Source organism: Lissotriton vulgaris, chromosome 2_1 (genome assembly GCF_964263255.1).
Source record: "Lissotriton vulgaris chromosome 2_1, aLisVul1.2, whole genome shotgun sequence".
NCBI classification, from domain to species: Eukaryota; Metazoa; Chordata; class Amphibia; order Caudata; family Salamandridae; genus Lissotriton; species Lissotriton vulgaris.
Genome location: NC_141687.1, coordinates 821,122,796 through 821,147,129, shown reverse-complemented (window position 1 = coordinate 821,147,129; position 24,334 = coordinate 821,122,796). Strand labels below are relative to the sequence as shown.

Sequence of the window (24,334 nt, the reverse complement as noted above, 5' to 3'; positions counted from 1 at the left end):
TTTCTGTTTCCCATACTGATTTTACTAGACACATATGTAAGGATTGAAGCGTTTTGAGTATAACAAAACGTTTCATTATCATTCCTGCACTTAAGAAGTGGAGATAAGGCAATTTTTTTTTCAAAATCAGCTTTACTGCTGATCATTGGGACTAAACAGTTCCTATTCTTGGTAGTTGGTCTTCTTGTTGCATAAGATATATGTAGATACCAGACAGCATATCCAGTGTAGCAGGATATCGGCTTATAATTTTCCACCCCAAGATGAAGGTCAGCATTGCACATTGAAGCATATGCTTGAAAGTCTTTGAACAGATTTTTGACAGTTTCTCGAGTCCAATCACATGAATAGGGGACTTGGAGGCAAGATGTCATCTAAATTTAGGTGAAAATTATGTGGATTTTGAACAGTTCCTGGGATACCTAGGGGTCTGATTATTAGTTTAGAGGTTCATGGGACCGCCAAAACCATGATGGAGGTGCGGTGGTGGTCAGGGAATGCCGCACAAGTGGTCCAACCACTGTATAATGACTATGTTGGTAGGGCCGTTGTGAGGCCGCTGCAGCTGCAGGGGAACTGCGATCCCCTGTGGTCTTGAGGCCATTATATGCTTGGCGGTGCTGCTGCAGTACTGCCAAGGGTATTATTAGATTCCTCACTGGCAGCAGTTTCATGGCGGTGGGTCACCTATTGCCTCTAGCCCATGGAATGCATGCAGAGAGGCACAGGAGTGCCCCCCTGAGTGCATGCACACCCTTTCCTGCACAGCATGGATTTGACAGTCCATGTCATGCAGGAACGGGTTTTGGCGTTGCCATTGCAATGCCATTTTAAAAGGCATCATCATGGGAACGCCAAAAGACTGACCGCGACTGTCTGCCAGACTGCAAAAATACTCGTAATGTGGCGGAAGACCAGTGGCCCTGTTTGGCGGTCCTGAAGCTGGGCGACGGCATGACAACCCGCTTGAGGATAGCCAAACTCTTATTCGAGCCCTAAATCTGATGGTATAATTCTTCTCAATAAACATCATCTTGCAGTAGGGGGTGGCTAGTATTTGTTGTTACGATATTTCTCTACTTATTCTATGCATGTCACTTTGATTGTTTGACTGTCTGATAATCATAGATGGATTCTCTATTTCTGAAATGTATACTCCATGCACCATCCTTATATTATAAGCAGTATTATCAACCAATTTATTAATGTGATTGATGGTAAAGCAAGACACATGTATGTCCAAGAGAGTTACATGTATTCTCTAATACTGTTCTTAAGTCTTCTACATTTACTTTGCAAAGAACGTTTTTCATTGATTCCATGTCTTAGCATAATAGTTATTGCCCTCTGTGCACCTGACAGGTTTTGGACCCATGATCCACCATTGTCTAATACCCGCAAAGTTGATGCTTTTTTAATGTACTGTTGGCTCTCTCTATGACCTTTTGAACGGGGCCAATAGGGGTGCGGAATCCGAGGGCTACCCCCATCATAGCCAGTGCTTAGCTCAGCTAGAGATAAAAGCTGCCCCCTGGTCAGAATGAAATTAAACCCATTGCTACTAAGCCTAACAAGCCTTTTTATGACTGCATGAACTATAGGCTGGCATTGAGGCATCCTCTTTCCTTGCTGCAATGACATCCGAAATGACGGTTTTGAGGGTTCAGCCCCTCTGTCTTCTCCGCTTCCTTGTTGATAGTTTGGCCCTTTATCAGATCCTTGGGAAGAATATGCACCTCTACTGAACTCGGTCTTCTATCTCCACGATCCTATCAAGAATAAGGATAGCACTTATCAGAAGATTGATATCTAGCTGGAACTCTTATTTCTCTCCTATTTTTCAAGGTGTATCATCTGTGCTCTTCATCTTTATGATGAAATTATGACTTCTTTTTTGATCCACCCATAAATTAATATTTCTCTCTTTTCTACAGGATCATTGCATCTCGTTCTATTTCTTTCACCTAATTTTCATTCTTATCGTGTTTTCTAATTGAAGTCATGAGGCCTCAGCCCTAGAGTGTCTCTTACATTGTAGACATATACTTTAGATATTAGTTTTGGCAACTCTAATGCTTTCTGAACTTGTGGAGTGGCAGCATATCGTTTACAAATAGCTAATAATGCTGCATCCATTTTACTATTTCAAAGACCGAACTCAGCAACTCTGTCTTTAACCCCTACACGTTTCATCTCTAAACCAGAGAAGGTGAAGCTCTTTGCTTCTCTCGTATTTGCTTCAGCACTTTTGGCTATAACACAATCGAGAGGATACAATGTGTTATCGTTAGGACTGGGGAAAATGTTAAATAAGTTGGGTAATCTGAGCAATTTTTGTAATGTCACTTTACTATTGTGACGTGAAATTACAGGAAGATATGCAAAGATGCCTATTTGCATAATTTTGAGTAACTTGGCACAAAAATGCTTACCCAAAGTGCGGGAACAGAAAGCGAGCAGCTGCTGGATGCTGCTGTTCCTAAATGTAGTACTATTTTCTTAGCATGAAATGCAATCTTTGATTCGTTCTGGACGCAGGTTTACATTCCATGTGTAATTCAGCATGGGGTGTCACGCCCAACTTTGAGGAGGATCACTAAATACATTCAGACGTCATATGTCACCTACATCAGGAACGCAAGTCTTTTAAAGATCTTTACAGTATGAGCCTAACCCTGGGCCACCATGTAGTGCACGCTCCGAAATGTAGGATAGGTTTCCTTAGCTCCTAGGGGTATTTGCTTACCTCCTCAACTCATCCCTCTCCCCACTTTGGAGGAAAGGAAAACAGACAGGTGTCTCTCACTCTTTTTTATCAAGAGTTAGACTCATCCAGACAACCCTGTCAGAGATATTCTTATCTGCAGGTGTACTTGTAGTTGCCCGAAGCCCATAACCTGATCCATGGAAGTCACAGACACACACATCACTGGCTGCTTAAAATCATTAGTCATTCATTATGTACAATCAGCCTACAAACCATGTGAATATTAATGATGAAAACAATTACGATTTATGTAGCATTCATATAAAACAAAATGACTATTAGAAAAACTCAAGGCATTCTATATCGCAAATTCCTGGTGTCTATAGTAAATACTCAAAACCCCACCGATTTTATACCTATATTTTTGACAGCTTCTCAATTATGGTTTTGGATGACTTGTAAGCACCATCTGTCACAATATTATGCCCAGCCGTTCATTGTCCCTGTATACTGTTGTGTTCCCGGGGTGGTATGCTCCGGGAACTCTGGTGGATAGGGGGACTACGCTAGATTTATAAGGCCTAGAATAAATGGCTCGGACACATGGGTTGCTGCTACTTGATCACTCCGCCATCACCAACTGGCGTACGTGTGGACGTGACTTTCTTTATTCACACAGGTCACGTGAGCATGACGGGGCACGCCTGTTACGCCACAGGCGGAAATACAACATTCCTCCCCAACCAATAAAAAAACAAAAATGTCACTGTGTAAGAAACGTTATCTTCATATGCCATTCACAGTCTATCGCTGTTCGCAAAAATACAACGACTCTCAAAAATAAACGTTAAATAACCGGAACAGTCTTACGTGAAATAGTCTCTCAGGCGACTGGAGGGCACAGGATTCCTCCACAGCCGATGTTGGGTTGTACCTCTGCTCGGGATTTCAGCTGCTGCAGGACTTGGCGGGATTTCTTCACTCGCGCCCTCAGGCCCGCTTCCTTGGTGGTTAAGACTTCTATCTCCAGCTCCTTGGCATTGGTTTGGCACATCGTCAGGAGTTAGGGACCCTTCCACCTGACTAGACACATCCATCAGAACAATGACGTTGGCACTACCCCTGATTGGTGTTCTGGCAGGGGAGACAGGGTCTTTTCCAACCGGTGTGGAGGGTGCACCGACGCTCCCGGATTGATATCTCTTGAAGTACGAAACATTTCGAGTCACAGTCTCTCTCCCTCTGGTGGCGACTATTCGGGTTCCCTTGACGTTGACCACTGTCCAAGGCTCTCGCTCTTAGGGCAGTCGGAATGTTCCACTGTTGACCCTATTCTTGTGCAGCACGACATCTCCCACGACAATTTGGGGTGGCTTGGCCCTTCTCCGTTGGCTAACCTGATCATGCATCTTCCTGCGCCGGGCTTCCACTTGGTCATCATTGGGGGACTCAGGCTGCCATTGCGGATGGTGAGAAATGGAGTCCATAATTACTCGACCCATAAGAAGGTGTCCTGGAGCAACGCCCGTTGTGGTGTGAGGTGTGAGGCGTTTGGCGATAGCTCCTGAGTAATGTGAACAGGGCCAGTTTGAGGGATTGCCCCTTGTCATGCGCGATTCGGATTACCTTGTTATGAGTTCGCATGAATCTTTCTACCTCGCCATTGGCCTGGGGCCATCTTGGAGTGATTCGGCGATGTTGGATGCCCCAAGCCCGTAGGTAGTTAGCTAATTCTTGGCCTTGAAAAGGAGGGCCATTGTCTGTCTTTAGTTCTTTCATCAGCCCATGAGCAGCCATGATTTTCTCAAGTTTGGGGATTACCTCGGCAGCACTGGGGGTGGAGATGATCTCGACTTCAGGATATTTGGAGTGGTCATCAATGGCTACCAGGGTGTGGCGACCATCTGGAAGGCTGCCAAAATCGAGACTGACACATTCCCACGGTGACTTTGGCCGAGGTTCCACTAGGATAGGAGCTGGTCGAGGCGCTTCTCCGGCTGTTTGACAGGCCGCACAAGATCGGACCGTGGATTCAACTAGGTCGTCCATCAGTGAAAACCACACTTTGGGGCGAAGGCGGGACTTCGTTTTGACCATACCTGATGGCCGACATGAGCCAATTGGACGACGTGTTCGGTCAGGGATGAGGGTATTACCAGCTGATGACCCCTCAGCAGACACCCTGTGCTGTCCTCACTTAGCTCCTCTCTCACATGATAAAGGCTGTCCAAGATTCGTTGCGCCTCATTAGTCAAGATTCTCCACTCCTCCTTGGCTTTATGCCAGTTTCCATGTCGCACCGCAGCAATGGCTCTCTAGAGACAGTCATCCCTCTGGGTTGCTTCCGCAAGCTTCTCCATGGATATTGGTAATGGATAGGATTGAGCGATGATACATCTCACATATTCCTCCGTGTCAGCTGCGTCTTCCATTTCTTCCAGAGTTGCCGCTCGAGGATGGCATGATAGGTAATCAGCGGGGTTTTTGGATCCGGGCTGGTATTCTACCCGGCAGTTATAGTTCTGAAGTTGCAGCATCCATTTCTCAATTCGCGGAGGGGGCTTAGAGGATGTTCCGGAAAATAAGGCTACAACCGGCTTATGGTCCGTTGCAACTACAAACGGCTTCCCGTAGACAGAGATGGAAATGGCGGCAGCCCCAGTGTATCGCTATCGCTTCCTTCTCAATCTGGGAGTATCTTTGCTCCGTTTCCGTGAGCGACAAGCTAGCAAACGCTACTGGCATCCAGTCTATTTCCACCCGCTGTCTCTGCATCAGCACTGCGCCTAGTCCTGTGGGACCGGCATCCACGGCCACGCGTGTTAGTTTCCTCGGGTCAAAAAAAGCCAGGGTGGTTGCTTCTGACAATGCTTCTTTGATGTCTCGAAAAGCCTTGTCTTGTTCCGGGCCCCATCTCCACGGGGTGGCATCCTTGGTGAGTTCCCTCAGCGGCAATGTCAAATTGGCCAGGTCGCGAATGAACCTGAAACAATAGTTTACCATTCCAAGGAAACTTCGGACTTCCGTGACAGTCGTGGGAGGATCGGCTTCTTTGATGTCCTTTACCTTCTCTAGATCAGGGTTGATGCCATCAATCGAGAAGGTGTATCCAAAGAATTATAATTTCCTCTTTAGAAATTCACACTTTTCACGGTGCAGGGTGAGTCCAGCATCCCTCAATCTTCGTAGCACCTGGGTCAACCGATTGTGATGTTCTTGGATAGTTCTGGCATGGATCATGATGTCATCACTGACATTTATCACTCCCGGGATATCCGCTATGAGTTCCTGTATCACATTTTGGAAAACTTCTGTGGCACTGGATATCCCGAAGCTGAGGCGAGTATATCTCCGGAGCCCCAGGTGTGTCGAGAAGGTGGTGATGTTTCGCGATTCCTCATCTAGGACTAGTTGGTGGTAGCCCGATCTCAGGTCCAGTTTGGAGAACCAACTCGCACCTGCCATTTCACCTATCAGATCGTCTATTGTGGGTGTGATGTGGCGTTCGCGCTTGATGGCGACGTTGGGAAGTCGCATATCCACGCATATTCTCACCGCTCGCGGTTGTTTAGGTTTTCGTGTGACCACTATTGGCGAAACCCAGGGGATGGGACCGGTCACTTTTTTTATTATTCCCGCCACTTCCAGTTTCTTGAGTTCCTCCTCCACCAACGGACGTAAGTGAAACGCTATCCGGCGGTGCCGCAAAGCGACTGGCTGGACCGTATGATCAATGTGTAAATGCACCTCCTTCCCTTTGAATTTTCCAATCCCTTGGAATACTTCTTCGAATTCCGCCAGTAGCTGCTGTATTGATTCTTGATGGACGCCAAAGGCGAAAGTCACTACACCCAGATCTTCCGCAGCCCGGCATCCTAGCAACATTCCTTGTCCATCTTCGGATACGAATATGTTGGTGGTTACAGACCTGTCTTCATGTGATATGGTGGTCCTGAATTTCCCCCGGATCCGGAGGGGTGTGTCCTGACCATATGCAAAGACGGTGATGGCTGACGGGGTCAGCACTGGCGGTGGATTTAGAGTTTGGTGCAGAGCAGACGCCATCAGATTGATGGTGGCACCGGTGTCGACCACTGCCATGACTTCATGGGCCCCAATCTGGATCCCGCACTGGGGTAAGCGTCGTGCCGTCCGGGTCGCCGTGCCAATCATATGTACCTTGTGTACTGTTCGCTCTTCTTCCTCGTCATCGTCCATATCACTCGGACTCGGATCCCCTTCGGGTACTGTGTTCACCACCTGTCTGGGTTTGCGGTATCGCTTTGATCGGCATACTTTTTCAAAGTGGTTGTAGCGTCCACACGCCGAACACCGTTTTCCTTTTGCCGGACATTCTGCCGCTGAATGCGGCGTTCCTCCACAGTATCCACACATTTTTGGCGGCCCGACGTGGCTGTCCCCGTTCCCTTCTTAGTCCACTTTGTCGGTGACTTTACAGTTACTTTGTTAACCGGTTCTGCTTTCACCGGTGCCTGGAGAGTGGCCTCCATATGGGCGGCTCGCGCCTTCGATAGTTCCTTGGTGCGCCCTAGTGTTAGTATATCCGCTACCTACTTGCCCGATTCTTCCAGAATTCGTTCCCTCAGTTTGACTGATGCGCAGCCTTGGATGATCTGACCACGGATCTCCTCCGTGGCATCGGCAAAACCACATGTGGATGCCAGGTTTTTTAGGCGAGCGTGATACGTGTCCAGGGATTCCTCTGGCAGCTGTCTAGCCTGTCTGAAGACGAACCGCTCGTAGTCCTGGTTGGCCATTGGCTCGAAATGGGCATTCAGGGCATTTATGAGTGTGTGGTGGTTCTTTGGGGTGACCTCCAGCAGGGTTTTGGCAATGTTATGCACATCTTTGCCTCCGAGATGAAGGACCATGGCCCTCTTTTGGTTCTTATGTACTTTTGTGGCCTCAAAAAATATCAGCAGGCGATCTACCCAATCCTTCCATTTGGGTGCAAGTGAGGAAGTTGAAGCTTCTACCACGAATGGCTCTATCGGGGGTATCATGGCCATTTTGTATGCCAGGCGCGGGATTAGGCGTGTTGACTCCACCCCAACCCCTCCTCCGTGTCCTCGTGGATGAGGCGCTGACGGAATGCCCCCGAGTCTGCTTTAATGTAATCGCCGGCAGTTGCAGTTGCCAATGCTTGATGGCTCTGGGACCCCCTTGGTGAGGCTGCTTATTCCTTTTTCCAGGAAAAAAAAATGTTGTTATGGGCAGATCCCCACTGAGTTGGTCTGTGTCCCTTTGTGCTTTGTCACCAGGGTGTGACTCCTCCTGATTCGGGCCTGCAGGGCGTACTTCAGGGCCCAGCCCGTGTATACACTGTGTCCCCCGACTGCGCTGGGCCGAGATGCTGTTGCCGCTCGGGGAGACGTGTGCGTGACGTGCCGAGCTTGGGCACGAGCGCCGTGCAGTGTCCTGGGCCGGTCTATGATTCACGCGCCTGTCAGGCGTCACACCCCAATGCAGGGGACACAAGCGGAGCCAAGTCGCGGCCACGCCGGAGGGAGGTCGATGCGCCCACCTGACGCGCTCCCCGGGTGCAGGAGTGCTTCCCGCAGTGTCTTCAGGGGCTGTGGGATCAACCGCGGCTCCGGCCGCACAGCGTGAACGGTGCCGGGCACGAGCACCGCAAGCCAGGTGTCGAGCTCGCGGCCACCGCACAGCACTGCGTGAGATCTGCCGACCACACGCAGCGAGGGCACATCCCACCCTCGTCGCCAGCTGTTGTGTTCCCGGGGTGGTATGCTCCGGGAACTCTGGTGGATGGGGGCACTACGCTAGATTTATAAGGCCTAGAATAAATGGCTCGGACACATGGGTTGCTGCTATTCGATCACTCCGCCGTCACCAACTGGCGTACGTGCGGACGTGACTTCCTTTATTCACACAGGTCACGTGAGCATGACGGGGCACGCCTGTTACGCCACAGGCGGAAATACAACATATACTTCTGAGAAGGTTTGAAGTCTGATATCAGCTCTCCAGCATTCTCCACAAGCAACCAGTCTCCGCGTTTGTCCCTCCCTAATTCCTGGTCTCTTTATATCTTCTTCCTCAGTGATTCTATACGAGGAGTGAAAGGAGATTTATTTGGCAGCTTCTTGTATCTACATTGCTACGTGAACAATGCCTCAGTTAGAGACATATCTGAAAGTCAGGCAATTGTACCAAATCAAGCTTCCTTCCATATTCGTTTTGTACTCAGCAGAATGACTTTGCAATGTTGTTTAGTGCATGTAGCTTCCAAATGAGCAGAATGGAAGATTTTCTCTGTTATGTGTTTGCTATTTTTTTTGCATAACTAATGTCGGCCTGTGTATGAAATATTACTACAACTATCTTGTACATTTTTTTAGCTATTGTAACAATTCCAAATATTAGTTTCCTAGTCACTAATCTTCCCCAACATACTCTAAATAGTGGAGTCATGTTTTACATACAAGTAAGTCTCGTTTGTATGTAAAATGCACAGATTGTCAGGAAAAGCCTGCCCACTGACATTTGTCTCATGAAAGCAGCTACAGAAAACATTGGAAGATCACATGCAAAAAATGAAGCATCAGTTTGCCATCAGATTGTTCGAATGAATAAGACCATGCAATATATCAAAAAGAAACAGCTGCTCAAGATCGAAATAAAAATGACCACTTGTTAGACCTGTCCGCCCTTTGGGTGGTCCCTCCTATTTATTTATTTATTTTTGTCCCCTTTTTGCCCCTCAATTCCCTTAATTTTTATGTCCACTGGAACTTTTTGGTGTTGTCCTGGGGGTTAGGTACTCCTTGACCCTATAGTTCCTCATAGGCCTTAAAATCCCTCCTTTTCTAGGGCAAGTTTAGCTACACAAAATGGTGGCCAGTAACTGCCATAACTGATTACCTCAGGGAAGGGGCTCATAGAACAACATAGGAAGACTCTAGAACCTTCCAGCTGGTTCTGGCAGCCTGAGGTCGGCCTATATAAGGACAGGACAAGGGCGGCCATTTTAGAGTGACCAGAGAGCTTGGGTTGGACCTGGTGAGGAGTGAGGCAACTTTGAGGGGAGGAAGGCGCACTGTGAGGAGCTAGATCGTCTCATGGGCCGGCAGCTCTAATGTTATGACGTGACCCCCCTTCTGTTGACAAAGCCCTGCCAGCGTGGTATTACCAATTGCTCCATAAACCCTCTTTGCTAATAATGTTCATGGTGAACTGACGTCGTGCTACTCAGGATAGCGGAAGGACACTGGCCCAGGATTCCTAAAAGTAATGACGACTGGTTCTGAAGAGTCATCACAACCTGTGGTGATACTGGACTCTGCACTTATACGGTATACAAACCGCTAACCGGCAGTGCTGTGGGCCTTCATCTCACCAGCTCAGAGCCTAGAATACCGAGGTCGCACTGTGACAATAAAAGCGAGGATACGACAATAAAAGCGGGAAGTTGCACTCACCGGGTGGAATTTCCGGTGTCAGCTGTCAGTTCCCTCAGCGCGGATTCCTCCTGCGGTGAAGGCGAAGCGGAGGTCGGCAGGCGCCGCGCAAGGACGACGGAAGCAGAGGCCAACCCCATGGGCCAGTCTGCAGCGACGTCGGAAGAGGCCGGGTGACGCCAGAGGAGGCCAGACGGAGGCGGAGTCCTGCATGTGTGGAGCCAGCCGGAGGAGGATCGCGGAAGCTTCATCGAACGCTCCCAAGGGCCTACAGAGAGAAGTACGGCGAGTTAAGCCAGCGGGGAGTGGAGCATTCGTCTGACAGAAGAAACGGAACTGGCGCGGACGGGAAACTGAAGGACAGAGCCACAACACGAAAGTAAGCTGGGGAATCTGAATGGTGGGGGCGGTGGAGAAGATTGCATCCAGGCCCCACATTGTGACAGAGATAAAGGCCTAGTCTGTGACACTTCAGACGGCGAGCTCGCAAAACCAGACTAACGGCACCACGAACAGTGTCCTTTAAGCACCGGACTTGTTCATCCTAAAGACTGCCTTTCATGAGAGTGATTTATGAGGGGGAGGGAGAGTTTTCGAGCATAAGTATTCATCAGTTATTGGAGGCCAGGGCATAGAGCCGATTCAGGAATAAGCAGGGACAGTATTTAGGGAATAACGTTGTGCAGATAGTTGAGGTCTGAGTGGTGTTACCGAAATATCCAGACCATCCCATGTGGGCATAGAGTATGCTATTTGGTTATGTGACGTGATGAAATGACCTACCTGTCTCGTCTTCTTCTAGATAAATCGCTGCTTAACACAATTTTACAAGTGTGCCATTGAGGGAACTATTGACTGAACATCTGTAATTTCCAGCTACTGTTGCCTATGAGTTCCCCAGGGTAACGTACAATCTGGCTTCTTCACAGGAACGTGTTATTCTGGCTGATTACCTTATTCAAACTGTTATACTTTTGCTGAGAAGTTAAGGTGTCAGGGTTTTTGCGGAAACATTTCCATCTTGGGGAAAGTGAAATCAATTGAAGTAATGTAAAGCTTTATGAATGCCAAGAAAAGTCAAATGTAGAAATATTTCCTGTGATAAGGTTCTACACTGCTGAAAGACAAGCGAAACTAAAGATCTTTTTATAAAACCATTCATATTTTTCTAAACTGGAGTAGTGTCATATTTTATGGATGGACGCTGGTTTACTGTGTGGAGTGTGACGCAACCATTACACAAATTGCCTCTGAGAATAGTCCTACCTACTCTGTGCCAAGCTACCCGATGTGGACTGGTAACCCACGGGGCGGGTCTTCTTCTTCTTGATCTTCTTACTTTTTTTGTATCAGGATCTGAGGAAGGAAGGTTCAGGGAGCCCCTAAATACTGAATTTAGGGGCGTTACAGGTAGGGCAAGGGCAGGGACCAATGGGTCCCTGTCCTGGGGTGAGTACACCCCTGACCTGCTCCTCTCCTGTGGGAGGGGGGCAGGAGCCTAGCTGGGATTGGGTAGGGCTCCCCATCTACAAGATGGCCGGGGCCTGGGGTCGTGCTTCACCTCGCCTCCTGCACCTGAGGGGTGGAGTTGGCACAGGTTGGCACACCCCCCTTCCTGACGTAGTTTTTCCCGCCAATCTTCCCGCCAAAGTGGGGGTAGGACTGGTGGGGGGCTGGTTGCTGGACGCAGCAAATGGTCTGGAGAAGCTCTCAGAGGCGGTATGCCTTTGAAGCTTCCCCCTGTCCATCCTGGGGGAGGAGACATAGCACCTAGCCCAGGATGGGCTTGGTTGCAGACCCAGGAGAGTGGGGGGCTCTCCACCCAGGGGTCCAGTAACATGTCTGCTGGGTGGCAGCCTCTGCAGCCACTCAGCCCAGACGTGATTGTAGGTTCGGGTTTTGGAGGGCATCTCTAAGATGCCCTCTCGTGCATGTTACATTAAATCCCACACTGACATCAGCGCTAGTTTAATGTGCTTAGAAGTTTGGTACCAAACTTGTCAGTCTTCAGTGTAGCCATTATAGTGCTGTGGAGTTTGTAATGACGACCTCCCCGCACCATATACTCTTAAATGGCATCACTGCACTTACAGTGCCCAGGAATGGCCCTGTGTACTGTAGGGAGCACAGAGCTCATGCACCGGTGCCCTCACCTCTGGCATAGGGCACCCAGCTAGAGGGGTGGCTGAAGTATGCCAGGGCAGTGGGTTCTGTGGGCATGGCACCCAGGGCTGGGTGCCATGTCGACTCTTGTTTTAGTTCTGTACTTAGGCACTCAGCCTGCAAAGGCAGTGTTTGGGTGCCAAGGTACAGGGCCCCTGAGGGTGGCACAATCAGTGCTGCAGCCCTCAGGGGGCTTCTCTGGTCACCATGCCCTGAGTACCTAGGGCACCATTTACTAGGGGCTGGCAGGTGGCCAGAGCTGCCAATTGGGTATTTTGTTTTTGCATTGTTTTAGGGAAGGAGCACAGGCCCTGGGTACCTGATTGGCAGGGACCCAGTGCACACTCAGTTAAAGTACATCAGCAGTTCAGAAAAAAGTGGGGGCATACCAAGGCAAGAAAGATGGCACTTTCTCACAGAGGCTAACAATGATCAACACTACTACCAATATGCACTGCAAAAAGGTATGGCAATATACCACAGTGTTAAAACCATCATTTACTGGCTTGCGGGGGGGCAAATAGGCATGAGTCATGGTGGGGGATTCTACAAATTTGATTTTCTGCGGCGCACACATTGGAAAAATAAAATGACAATGAAATCATGTATTTCATTGCCATTTTATTTTTTCACTGGCGGCTCTCAGTGGTCAGTGGGGCGACGCTCCCCCGCCCATTTGGAGAAACCACAGCTGGAAACCTGTATTATTTCATGTGATCAATGCAGATGTCTGTGTGTGAAACAAAGAGCCAAAGAATTCGACCCAGATTGGTGCAGTGGTTAATAGTGTATTTTTAGTGCTACGAGGTTTCAACCGATGACAGAAAGCACTGTGAATGTAGAAATCATTACTTAAAACTTGCATTATACACAGTATTAGATAGTCTGCCACAAAGTGAGCAAACAATAGGTTTAAGATTAAAAAATGTGTTCCAAAGAATAGATTTTAGTAATACGCTGACTGTACCAAGTGGCAATAATTTGTATAACTTTTCATTAAAAACAGTCACTCCATAGCAGCTGATCTGGTTATATATATACCCTTACAAAACCTCTCATATATAATAAGTCTTTGTCATTAGAAAACTTCAAGTGACTCCATCAATTAACACCTATACAATTCCAAGCAGCCTTTACTTTTGTAAATTAGCCAACTCCATACATTTACATTTCTTTTAGGCGGCATGTTCCTAGTTTAGCTGTCTGCCTCTCCCTCGGAAAACAGAATGCGGGGATGACGGCCATAGAAGAAGAGAGAGCACGGACAACAGAGATAAGAGACAGAGAGACAGACAGGGCCTGGGAACAGAGATCTGGCAAGGCTGTGGGATGGTTGAAGACAGGGATGGGATCAGCATATGCAGGAGGAAGAGATGGGTGGGCAGAATAACTGAGGGGGGGTGTCTGCAGAGGGTGGAGAATGATTATCAGAAAGGAGTGAGCGGCAGAGGCAGGATAAGAGAAGAGAAAACAGCACCGTAGAAATGAGAGAGAGGAGGGTGGAGAAAGAACTGCTGGTGTGAGAGGGACAGGCAGGATAAGAAAAGAGAGAGATGCGGCTGCAGAAGAGGGACAGGGGCAGGAAATAGAAATTAAGAGAGTCCAGGGTATGTACAAAGGAAGGAGAGAGAGGGGGACACAAGGTAAGAAAATGGAGAGGGACGGGCAGGGTCCGAGAATGACGCACATGAACCGCACAAGAGAACGGGAGGGGCGGACAGGGCCTGAGAGTGGAAGGAGGGACCGCGGAGTGAGGGACCAAGGTGAAGAAACTCAGAGCGGGTTAGGCAGGGCGAGGGAGTGGGGGGGATATTGCGGGGTGGGGGTCCTTACAATCCGAGAAGAGAGGGAGGGGCCGATGGAGGAACGGGCGTGGGGAGGTAGCCGGGATTGAATAGGGGAGGTAGAGGGGCGGGGTGGGCTAGTTAAGAGAAGAAAGGGTAGCAAACAAGGCATGACGTATGGCAGAGGTCTTCAATCTGTGGGGCGCGACCCCCAGGGGGGTCGTGGAGTCCTTGGAAGGGGGTCGCAGATTCTGTCAGAGTTCAGTTCCTGGCTTGGGCTGATCGAGGGTGCTCACGGTGGAGGCCTAATTCACACCGAGGTGTGTTAAACAGCAAAGCCTCATTAATCAGTAAAAGGTCTTTTAAAGACCTGTCAAGTACTCGGGTGTGGCTGTGTGTGTGTGTGTCCCTGAAGCCGTTTCGAGCTGGGGAGGAGGGGAGGGGGGGGCGGAAGGGGATTTGGGGGAGCAGGCTGTAGTGTAGCCCTTTGAGGTCAATGGATATTGCGCGCCTGGAGCTGTGGGTCCCGTGACACGTCCCCCGCCCCCAGCAGGGAGGCACAGAGATGCCCTCCCATGATCGGGAAAGAAGGAAGAAGACGCTGAGAGATACTGACCCCCCCATGAGAGAGGCACAAAAAAGGTGGGTGGTTGAATGATGGGTGGATGGATGGATGTAAGGATGAAGGATGGATGGATGTGTGAAAAGGTGGGTGGATGAATGAGGAATGGATGGATGAAAGGGTGGATGGATGGATGAAAGGATGGATGGATGAAAGGGTGGATGAATGGAAGGATGAAAGGGTAGATGGATGAAGGATGTATGGATGGATTAAAGGTTGCATGGATGAATGATGGATGGATGGATGTGTGAAAAGATGGATGGATGAAAGGGTGGATGGATGAAGGATGAATGGATGGATGAAAGGGTGGATGAATGGATGAAAGGGTGGGTGGATGGAAGGATGAAAGGGTGGATTGATGAAGGATGGATGGATGGATGGAAGGATGAAAGGGTGGATGGATGAAGGATGGATGGGAGGATGAAAGGGTGGATGGATGTATGGATGGATAAAAGGTTGCATGGATGAATGATGGGTGGATGGATGGATGAAAGGGTGGACGGATAAAGGATGGATGGATGGATGGAAGGATGAAAGGGTGGATGGATGAAGGATGGATGGGAGGATGAAAGGGTGGATGGATGTATGGATGGATAAAAGGTTGCATGGATGAATGATGGATGGATGTGTGAAAAGGTGGGTGGATGAATGATGGGTGGATGGATGGAAGGGTGGATGGATGGAAAGATGAAAGGGTGGATGGATGAAGGATGGATGGATGGATGGATGGATGGAAGGATGAAAGGATGGATGGATGTGTGAAAGTGTGGGTGGATGAATGATGGATGGATGTGATGAGGTCTAACAGGCGCATTTACGTTTGTTAAAAGTTGATGATGAGGAGTACCAGTTTCTAGAAACTTTTGTCGGAAGGGGGTCCTTACCCCTAAAAAGGTTTTACATGGGGGTCTCGGCATCAAAAAGTTTGAAGACCTCTGACGTATGGTCTGCGCTTCCTGTCGGAAGTCTCCGATGCCCACTGAAGGAGATTAAAGCTGACAAAACTGTGCATCTTGGAAATGGCTGCGACATTTTGAAGTGAAGAACGGAGGATCCCTCCCTCAAAGCGGCTGAGAACCAGGACCAGAAAAGGAGCAAGAACAGAGAACAAGCAATGGCCACGCGGCCGTGAAACTGACACGGCCGCAAAAGTAAAAGGGATATGCGGGAGCTGTGTGTGCGCGCATGAGAGTGTGCGATTGCGAAAGGGAAAGAGATCAGCAACAGCGTGCGCTTGTGTGTTTTAAGGCAAGCTGGTGGGAGGCTTAGCAGCACTTGAAAAAGCCGCTTACTAAATGTCTCGCTAGTCTAGCGCAAGCGCTAGTCTCTAGCGAGACGTAAAAACAGCCTCCACTAGAATAAAAACAGCCCTCACCCTTCCGGCCCACCAGGAAGAAGTCCGTTGCCTGCTACAGCCAGTCTGGTCCTGCTTGTATTAATTAAATATATCTTCACCAAGGACCTTAAGAATTTCCCTACTTTCAAATGACTATTAGTGGGGGTCCTGGTAATTCTGGAGACGGGAAATAATGGCATAACAAGATTTGGAGAATAACATGGGGGAACCTGTGCTTCCATGCTGATTTTTCTGTGGTTTCCCCCAGTGTTTCAAACGGAGGCTTAGTCTGCCTCCACAAGCAGAAATCTCTTTGATGAAACACCACATCTTCTAGGTTGGATAGGCCCAGTAATTCTTGTTCCAGAACCACTGAAATTATTGTGCCACTCAGAATGAGCATTGTTTTGCAAATTATATCAGCATGCAGTCTAGCAAATCATTCTCTCTTTTCTTTTGTGCCAAATACCAAGTTGTGTCGCTTTTCACCTCTTTTTTTCAGCTTCCTCAGTTTTTGTTGTCTCAGTCCCATATATTTAGTCACATTGGTTGAAATCGGCATCCCCCTTGCCATTGCTTTAAACACATCCCAAATGTAACACTTGGGGGGTATTGCTAGGAAGAACAAATTGTTTTCTTTGAGATCTAAGAATTCAGAGACCCACCCTTAAGCACCCAAATAAAGTCCTGCTTTTCATCCCGAATCGAAGTTCAAAGAACCCCATACTAACACATGATCAGTCTCCAGTATGCAGTCCATTTCAGATTCTATCCACATGGACATTAAATAAGTTTAGTGTAAATGTGACCTGTGTAGGTTCGGTGTTAGTGTGGAAAAACATCGAAATAGAGGGATTGTCCATTCTCTATCCTCCCAGGTTCTCATCTGTGGTAGTTGGGCTTATAGTGTTTACTTTAGGCTTTTGACTAATGCTGCAAATAACGCAAATAACAGCAGTCCACAGCACAAACATTCATGATTTCAATAAAACTCAAAGGGGTTATTTTGAGAAGGGGCTTGAGTGGGTTATATAGTTCTTTAAATAGAACCTATTTAAAACCTTGCATTTAACTTCACCCTGGATGAGTTACTAAGAAATTGAATGAGTACCAATGGATATTTTGCTGATGGATTCTTATAAATAGCAAACTACACACAAACACTATAAAATGCACACAAAAAATATGCCAACACACAATAAAACAATACTGTAAATACCAACACACAATATATGTGCCAAACGTGCTCTCCATACTTTTTATCTATTATGTGTTGGTTCTCAGGCATCACACCAAAAATATGGAAGGACCACCCACAACATATGAGAGCCTCCTCCTCACCTCTTGAGTTCCACAAGAAGCTTAAGACCTGGCTTTCAATTTACTCTGCGAGGACACTCACCTACTCAAGTGCCTTGATACCCTTCAGGGGTGATTACTGATTAGTGTAATATACATATAGACATAACCTAACATATGTTTACTATGTTTTTACTTCTATCATCATCATCTTCACTATATTTATTTATAAAGCGCTTGAGCCCATACAGCAACCCAAATACTTTTTTGTAGAACTGTCATTCAAAATCCCTTATAGGGAGGATACTTACTGACATTTGATCTGGTAGGCTGCTAAAGAGGTTGCTTAAGAGGGAAAACTTAGCCTTCCAGACCAGATACGATTTATCTTCGTCAGGACCAACTGTTGATTTGTATTTGCTATAAGATGATATTCTTTAAATACTCTGGTGCATCATGACAAATTGCCTTAAGTGTCAGAGGTAGCACGTTAAATTTTACCCATACCTGCACTGGCAACCAATGCCTACCTTGCCAGGTAGAAATAAGGTGTTCATAATAGCAAAGGTTGGTAAGTGCTGTAAATGTGGGATTCTGTATCACTTAAAATTATATTTTTAATTGTTTTAACCTTTACAGCTTTATGCCACCTCTGCCCTGGTTCACTCATCCAGGTTAGGTCATGTTCTAAAAATAGCTCACTGTGGTAACTAGGAGAGGCTAGTACGGAATTTATCTGCCTATTCTCATGACATATCATGACATATCATGACATATCAAAGAACACACTCAAGGTTTTTACTCTAACCTTAACTAGGATAGTCGCATCACATACTTGTATTATTTTGTAAATTTGTGGGCAGCTTTCAGCACATGATGTGACACAGCGAATAGGAACTCTTTTCTTTCGAAATTCTTTCCCAACTAGCAGTCGAAAATGCACTATTGGATCATACTAAAACACTTTTAATCATATTCATGTCAGTCTTCTTGTTTTCTTAGAGGATTAAAATGTCCTCTGCTATGAAACCTCTGTATACATGATGATGATAGCTGTTTAAGATAACAGATATTGAAAGATTCATACAGAACAAACAAACCTAATGAATTTTGTCTTTAAGCATGGTACTGTTATATGCTAATACTTGTGTAATCTCAAATTGATACACTTAAGTCTTTAAAACTTACCATACCAATCTGCTCGTATTGGGGGGCTCCACCAATCACTTCATAGTCAATGGAATTCCGAAAATGGCCTGCTCCGACAGCATAACCTTAAATTGTAAGAAAATGTACATTAGTTTTCCAGGTAATTACTTTTTTAGGGATTACCTTTCTTTGATATACCAAATATATCTGAATTTTAATTGATAGCCTTTTTTGTTTGAACTTTATAAGAACTAAAATACATTCTCCATCTGTTTTTATTACCCTTACCAGAAGTGTCCCATTGATATTTGAGTAGTGTATCGCACAGATCTATAGTCTATTTGAGCCCAACCGTTTTTTTTTTCAAATACATCATGCTCTAAAACATATTTTGGGTTTCAAATTGAAAGGTAGGTGTAGGGCAGAAGGTCTAAACTACATGATTCATCCCAATTCAAATAATACTTAACCTTTCAATCGGTTGTCTGTGTTAGCTTATTACAATAATTTCAACAGATTGGGTCGCAATTCTCATTTTTGATTATATTCCAAATTTTAATTCCAACTTTGGTCAAGTCTCTATGCCACTTCCCTCATCTTTTGCTCAAATAATCAGTTACAAAATAATTTTTTGTAGCATCATTAACATCTTCCAACCAGCCCGTCCCCTAATGTATGCCAACTTGACTCAGTCTTTCTACATGCAAAGCTAATTACTTTATTTCTCACTTCAGACGCCCCTTTGCCTCCATGATTATTAGACAACAAGGAAATATTACAAGGATAACAAAACTGTTAATTTAAATTGTTTCAATAAGACAGCGTATCACATGCCCTACTCAAGAAACCCAAGGCAGACCCCAAGGACCTCAATAACTTCCGGCCCATCTCCCTCCTCCTGTTCCCGTCGAAAGTCATCGAGAAGATTGTCAACAGGCAACTGACCTCATTCCTCGAAAAGAGCAACATCCTGGACCCGTCCCAATCTGGATTCCGCAGCAACCACAGCACCAAAACAGCCCTCATCGCCGCCACCGATGACATCAGGGCCATGCTGGACAACAGAGAAACCGCGGCCCTCATCCTCCTGGACCTCTCGGCCGCTTTGACACAGTCTGCCACCACACCCTCCGCACACGCCTCCACAACGCAGGGATACAAGACAAAGCACTGGACTGGACCACCTCCTTCCTCACCGAGAGAACACAGAGGGTCCGCCTTCCCCATTCTGCTCCAAAGACACCAAGATCATCTGCGGCGTACCCCAAGGATCGTCCCTCAGCCCGACACTCTTCAACGTCTACATGGCACCGCTCGCCGACATCGTTCAATCGCACGACCTTCAACATCATCACATACGTTGACTACACACAGCTGATCCTCTCCCTCACCAAGGGCCCCACCGCTGCCAAATCCAACCTCCACGAAGGAATGAAGGCCATCGCCGAATGGATGATGAACAGCTGCCTGGAACTGACTCAGACAAGACGGAGGTCCTCATCATCAGATCCACCCCCTCCGCCTGGGACGACACATGGTGGCCGGCCACACTGGGAGCTGCCCCGCGCCCACTGACCACGCACACACACACACAACCTGGGAGTCATCCTGGACTCTGCGTTGTCAATGACCCAGCAACTAAACGCCGTCTCCTCCTCCAGCTTCAACACCCTCCGCATGCTCCGCAAGATCTACAGATGAACTCCCACTGGAACCAGAAGGACGGCCACCCAGGCCCTCGTCAGCAGCAGACTGGACTACGGCAACGCTCTCTACGCGTGATCCTCAGCCAAACTCCAGAAACGACTACAAAGCATACAGAACGCCTCTGCATGCCTCATCCTCAACATTTCCAGCCACAGCCACATCACAGCCCATCTGAAAGACCTGCACTGGCTCCCCGTCAACAAGAGGATCACCTCCAAGCTCCTCACCCACGCTCACAAAGCACTCCACAACACCGAACCAGCGTACCTCAACAAACGACTCACCTTCTACACCCTGAACAGTCAGCTTTGTTTCGCTGACCTCGCCCTCGCCACCGTCCCCCGCATCCGTCGAGCGACCGCCGGCGGCAGATCGTTCTCCCACCTCACCACAAAAACCTGGAACACCGTCCCCATCCGCCTACGACAGACCCAGGACCTGCTGACCTTCAGGAGACTCCTCAAGACCTGGCTGTTCGAGCAGTAGCAGCACCCCGCACCCCCCCCTGCACCCCCCCCCAGCACCTTGAGACCCTCACGGGTAAGTAGTGCGCTCTACAAATAAACTGATTGATTGATTGATGTCAATTGGGAAGTGATGAGGATGACTATGAAACTAATGTATAATTTTGACCAAGAGATCTTTCATTTAAGGTTCATCTTGTAAGACTCATTGGCACAGAAATTAGATTAATTCCGTAGTGTGAATGTCTCCATTACAAAACAAGTTTGTGGTGTTCACAGACACAAATATAGAAATGTACACTCATATATGTCTAACAGTTAATGAATTATTTGGGCCTTAGTCACATTCACATCATAATCAAACCGCTCAGGCACATTTTTAAGGATTCAGAAACTGTAACTGAATGGGATCTAAGCGTGGGCGGAAAATCCGTTCCGCTCGCGGATTTTGCGGATTTTCGGGAAATCCGCAATCCGCGAGATTTGCGGATTTCCCGCAAAATCCGCAAATTCGCACGCAGCGGATTTTTTTGGCGGCGCGCGGCGTTGGTGATACAATTTTTGCGGCGCGCGGCGTTTATCATCGTTTGCCGAGTTGTTTTTTTCGATAGTTTGCGAGTGCTGCGCCATTTTGGATCTTGCTGTGTGATCCCGCGGGAATTGGCGAGCGCGATTACGTCATCGCGGCTTGCCAGCGAGAGTTTGTCAACGCGAGTACGGCGAGATCACGTCTCGCGGTACTTCGCAAATTGCGAGATTTGAGATGCGGCGCGCGAAAATATAAATTTGCAATTCTGCACAAGAAATCCACCAGCAAGCAGCATAAACCTTCTAGAAATGATGATTTTTATGTGAATAACTCCTTAGTTTGACATTTGCCTGCACTTTTTTAGCGAGGAGTCCATTTTGGGGAGGGGGGCAGGGGGGTGGGAGGAAGGAAGTGCCCCATAGTCTTCAACTTCCTGTTCCTGTTCAGCAGGCTCCTCCCAGTGCTTTGTCCATCTCCTGGTCACTTTTCATTCGGATGTGGACCTGGAAGGATTACCTTTTGTGGATGCTGCTGGATCTTTGGATTTGAGGCCTTTTTGACTTTCTTTGGATCACTGTTGGATTAGAAATTTTACAAGTAAGTTTGTTTGGGGCATTACAGTTGCTGCAACTAAAATTTTGGGATTTTCGATTTTTGGGCTGTTTTGGGGCCTTTTCCCAGGGGTACTCAGTGGTGGGTGGACTGATTCTTTCTGTGGGTTGTCTTGAATTTAAACATCATGGAGGCCATAGATGAATTGGGATTGTGCTGATTTTTCTGTGTTTTTCGATTTTTTTTTTTTGTAAAATTTTGTGTTTTTCGATTTTTGACCTGTTGTTGGGGCCTTGACCAGGGGTAGTGAGTGGTGCATGGGGCCTAGTCTTTCTGTGGGCTGTCTTGAATTTAAACATCATGGATGGAATGGGATTGTGCTGATTTTGCAGTGTTTTTCGATTTTTGGGGGTGTTCATGGGGAGGGACATGCCATGTGGCTGGTGGCCATTTTGAGTGCAGCTACAGGCACTGGCCATGTGCTGGCAGGCAAGTGGCCATTTTGAATGCAGGCTTTGTTGTTAGGCCTCCAACCATTTTGCCTACTTTTCAACCTTTATTTATGCCAGGGGTAGTGAGTCTTGCATGGGCCTAGTATTTCTGTGGGTTGTCTTGAATTTAAACATCATGGAGGCCATAGATGAATTGGGATTGTGCTGATTTTTCTGTGTTTTTCGATTTTTTTTTGTTGTAAAATTTTGTGTTTTTCGATTTTTGACCTGTTGTTGGGGCCTTGACCAGGGGTAGTGAGTGGTGCATGGGGCCTAGTCTTTCTGTGGGCTGTCTTGAATTTAAACATCATGGATGGAATGGGATTGTGCTGATTTTGCAGTGTTTTTCGATTTTTGGGGGTGTTCATGGGGAGGGACATGCCATGTGGCTGGTGGCCATTTTGAGTGCAGCTACAGGCACTTGCCATGTGCTGGCAGGCAAGTGGCCATTTTGAATGCAGGCTTTGTTGTTAGGCCTCCAACCATTTTGCCTACTTTTCAACCTTTATTTATGCCAGGGGTAGTGAGTCTTGCATGGGCCTAGTATTTCTGTGGGTTGTCTTGAATTTAAACATCATGGAGGCCATAGATGAATTGGGATTGTGCTGATTTTTCTGTGTTTTTCGATTTTTTTTTTTTGTAAAATTTTGTGTTTTTCGATTTTTGACCTGTTGTTGGGGCCTTGACCAGGGGTAGTGAGTGGTGCATGGGGCCTAGTCTTTCTGTGGGCTGTCTTGAATTTAAACATCATGGATGGAATGGGATTGTGCTGATTTTGCAGTGTTTTTCGATTTTTGGGGGTGTTCATGGGGAGGGACATGCCATGTGGCTGGTGGCCATTTTGAGTGCAGCTACAGGCACTGGCCATGTGCTGGCAGGCAAGTGGCCATTTTGAATGCAGGCTTTGTTGTTAGGCCTCCAACCATTTTGCCTACTTTTCAACCTTTATTTATGCCAGGGGTAGTGAGTCTTGCATGGGCCTAGTATTTCTGTGGGTTGTCTTGAATTTAAACATCATGGAGGCCATAGATGAATTGGGATTGTGCTGATTTTTCTGTGTTTTTCGATTTTTTTTTTTTGTAAAATTTTGTGTTTTTCGATTTTTGACCTGTTGTTGGGGCCTTGACCAGGGGTAGTGAGTGGTGCATGGGGCCTAGTCTTTCTGTGGGCTGTCTTGAATTTAAACATCATGGATGGAATGGGATTGTGCTGATTTTGCAGTGTTTTTCGATTTTTGGGGGTGTTCATGGGGAGGGACATGCCATGTGGCTGGTGGCCATTTTGAGTGCAGCTACAGGCACTGGCCATGTGCTGGCAGGCAAGTGGCCATTTTGAATGCAGGCTTTGTTGTTAGGCCTCCAACCATTTTGCCTACTTTTCAACCTTTATTTATGCCAGGGGTAGTGAGTCTTGCATGGGCCTAGTATTTCTGTGGGTTGTCTTGAATTTAAACATCATGGAGGCCATAGATGAATTGGGATTGTGCTGATTTTTCTGTGTTTTTCGATTTTTTTTTTTTGTAAAATTTTGTGTTTTTCGATTTTTGACCTGTTGTTGGGGCCTTGACCAGGGGTAGTGAGTGGTGCATGGGGCCTAGTCTTTCTGTGGGCTGTCTTGAATTTAAACATCATGGATGGAATGGGATTGTGCTGATTTTGCAGTGTTTTTCGATTTTTGGGGGTGTTCATGGGGAGGGACATGCCATGTGGCTGGTGGCCATTTTGAGTGCAGCTACAGGCACTGGCCATGTGCTTGGCAGGCAAGTGGCCATTTTGAATGCAGGCTTTGTTGTTAGGCCTCCAACCATTTTGCCTACTTTTCAACCTTTATTTATGCCCAGGGGTAGTGAGTCTTGCATGGGCCTAGTCTTTCTGTGGGTTGTCTTGAATTTAAACATTATGGAGGGCATGGATGTATTGGGATTGTGCTGATTTTGCAGTGTTTTTCGATTTTTTTGTGCTCTATAACTGAACTGATGTTCCTCTGTCTTCCATTTTTTTTAGGTGCACAAGACTCAAGAGAACCACCAGTGCCAGGAAGAAGTCCTGCAGCGGTGTGTGTGTGCAGCATAACGTCACGCGACGTCACGTCT

General features: G+C 47.2%; 1 protein-coding gene across 1 annotated transcript in view; it reads right to left on the bottom strand.

The window, feature by feature from the left end:
• ITGA4 (integrin subunit alpha 4) overlaps positions 1–24,334 on the bottom strand; it is a 531,379-nt gene that overhangs the window by 266,132 nt on the left and 240,913 nt on the right. Inside the window, exon 7 of the mRNA XM_086956223.1 lies at positions 18,539–18,624. Coding sequence (XP_086812349.1) covers positions 18,539–18,624 — 86 coding nt within the window. The remainder of the gene's footprint in view (positions 1–18,538; positions 18,625–24,334) is intronic.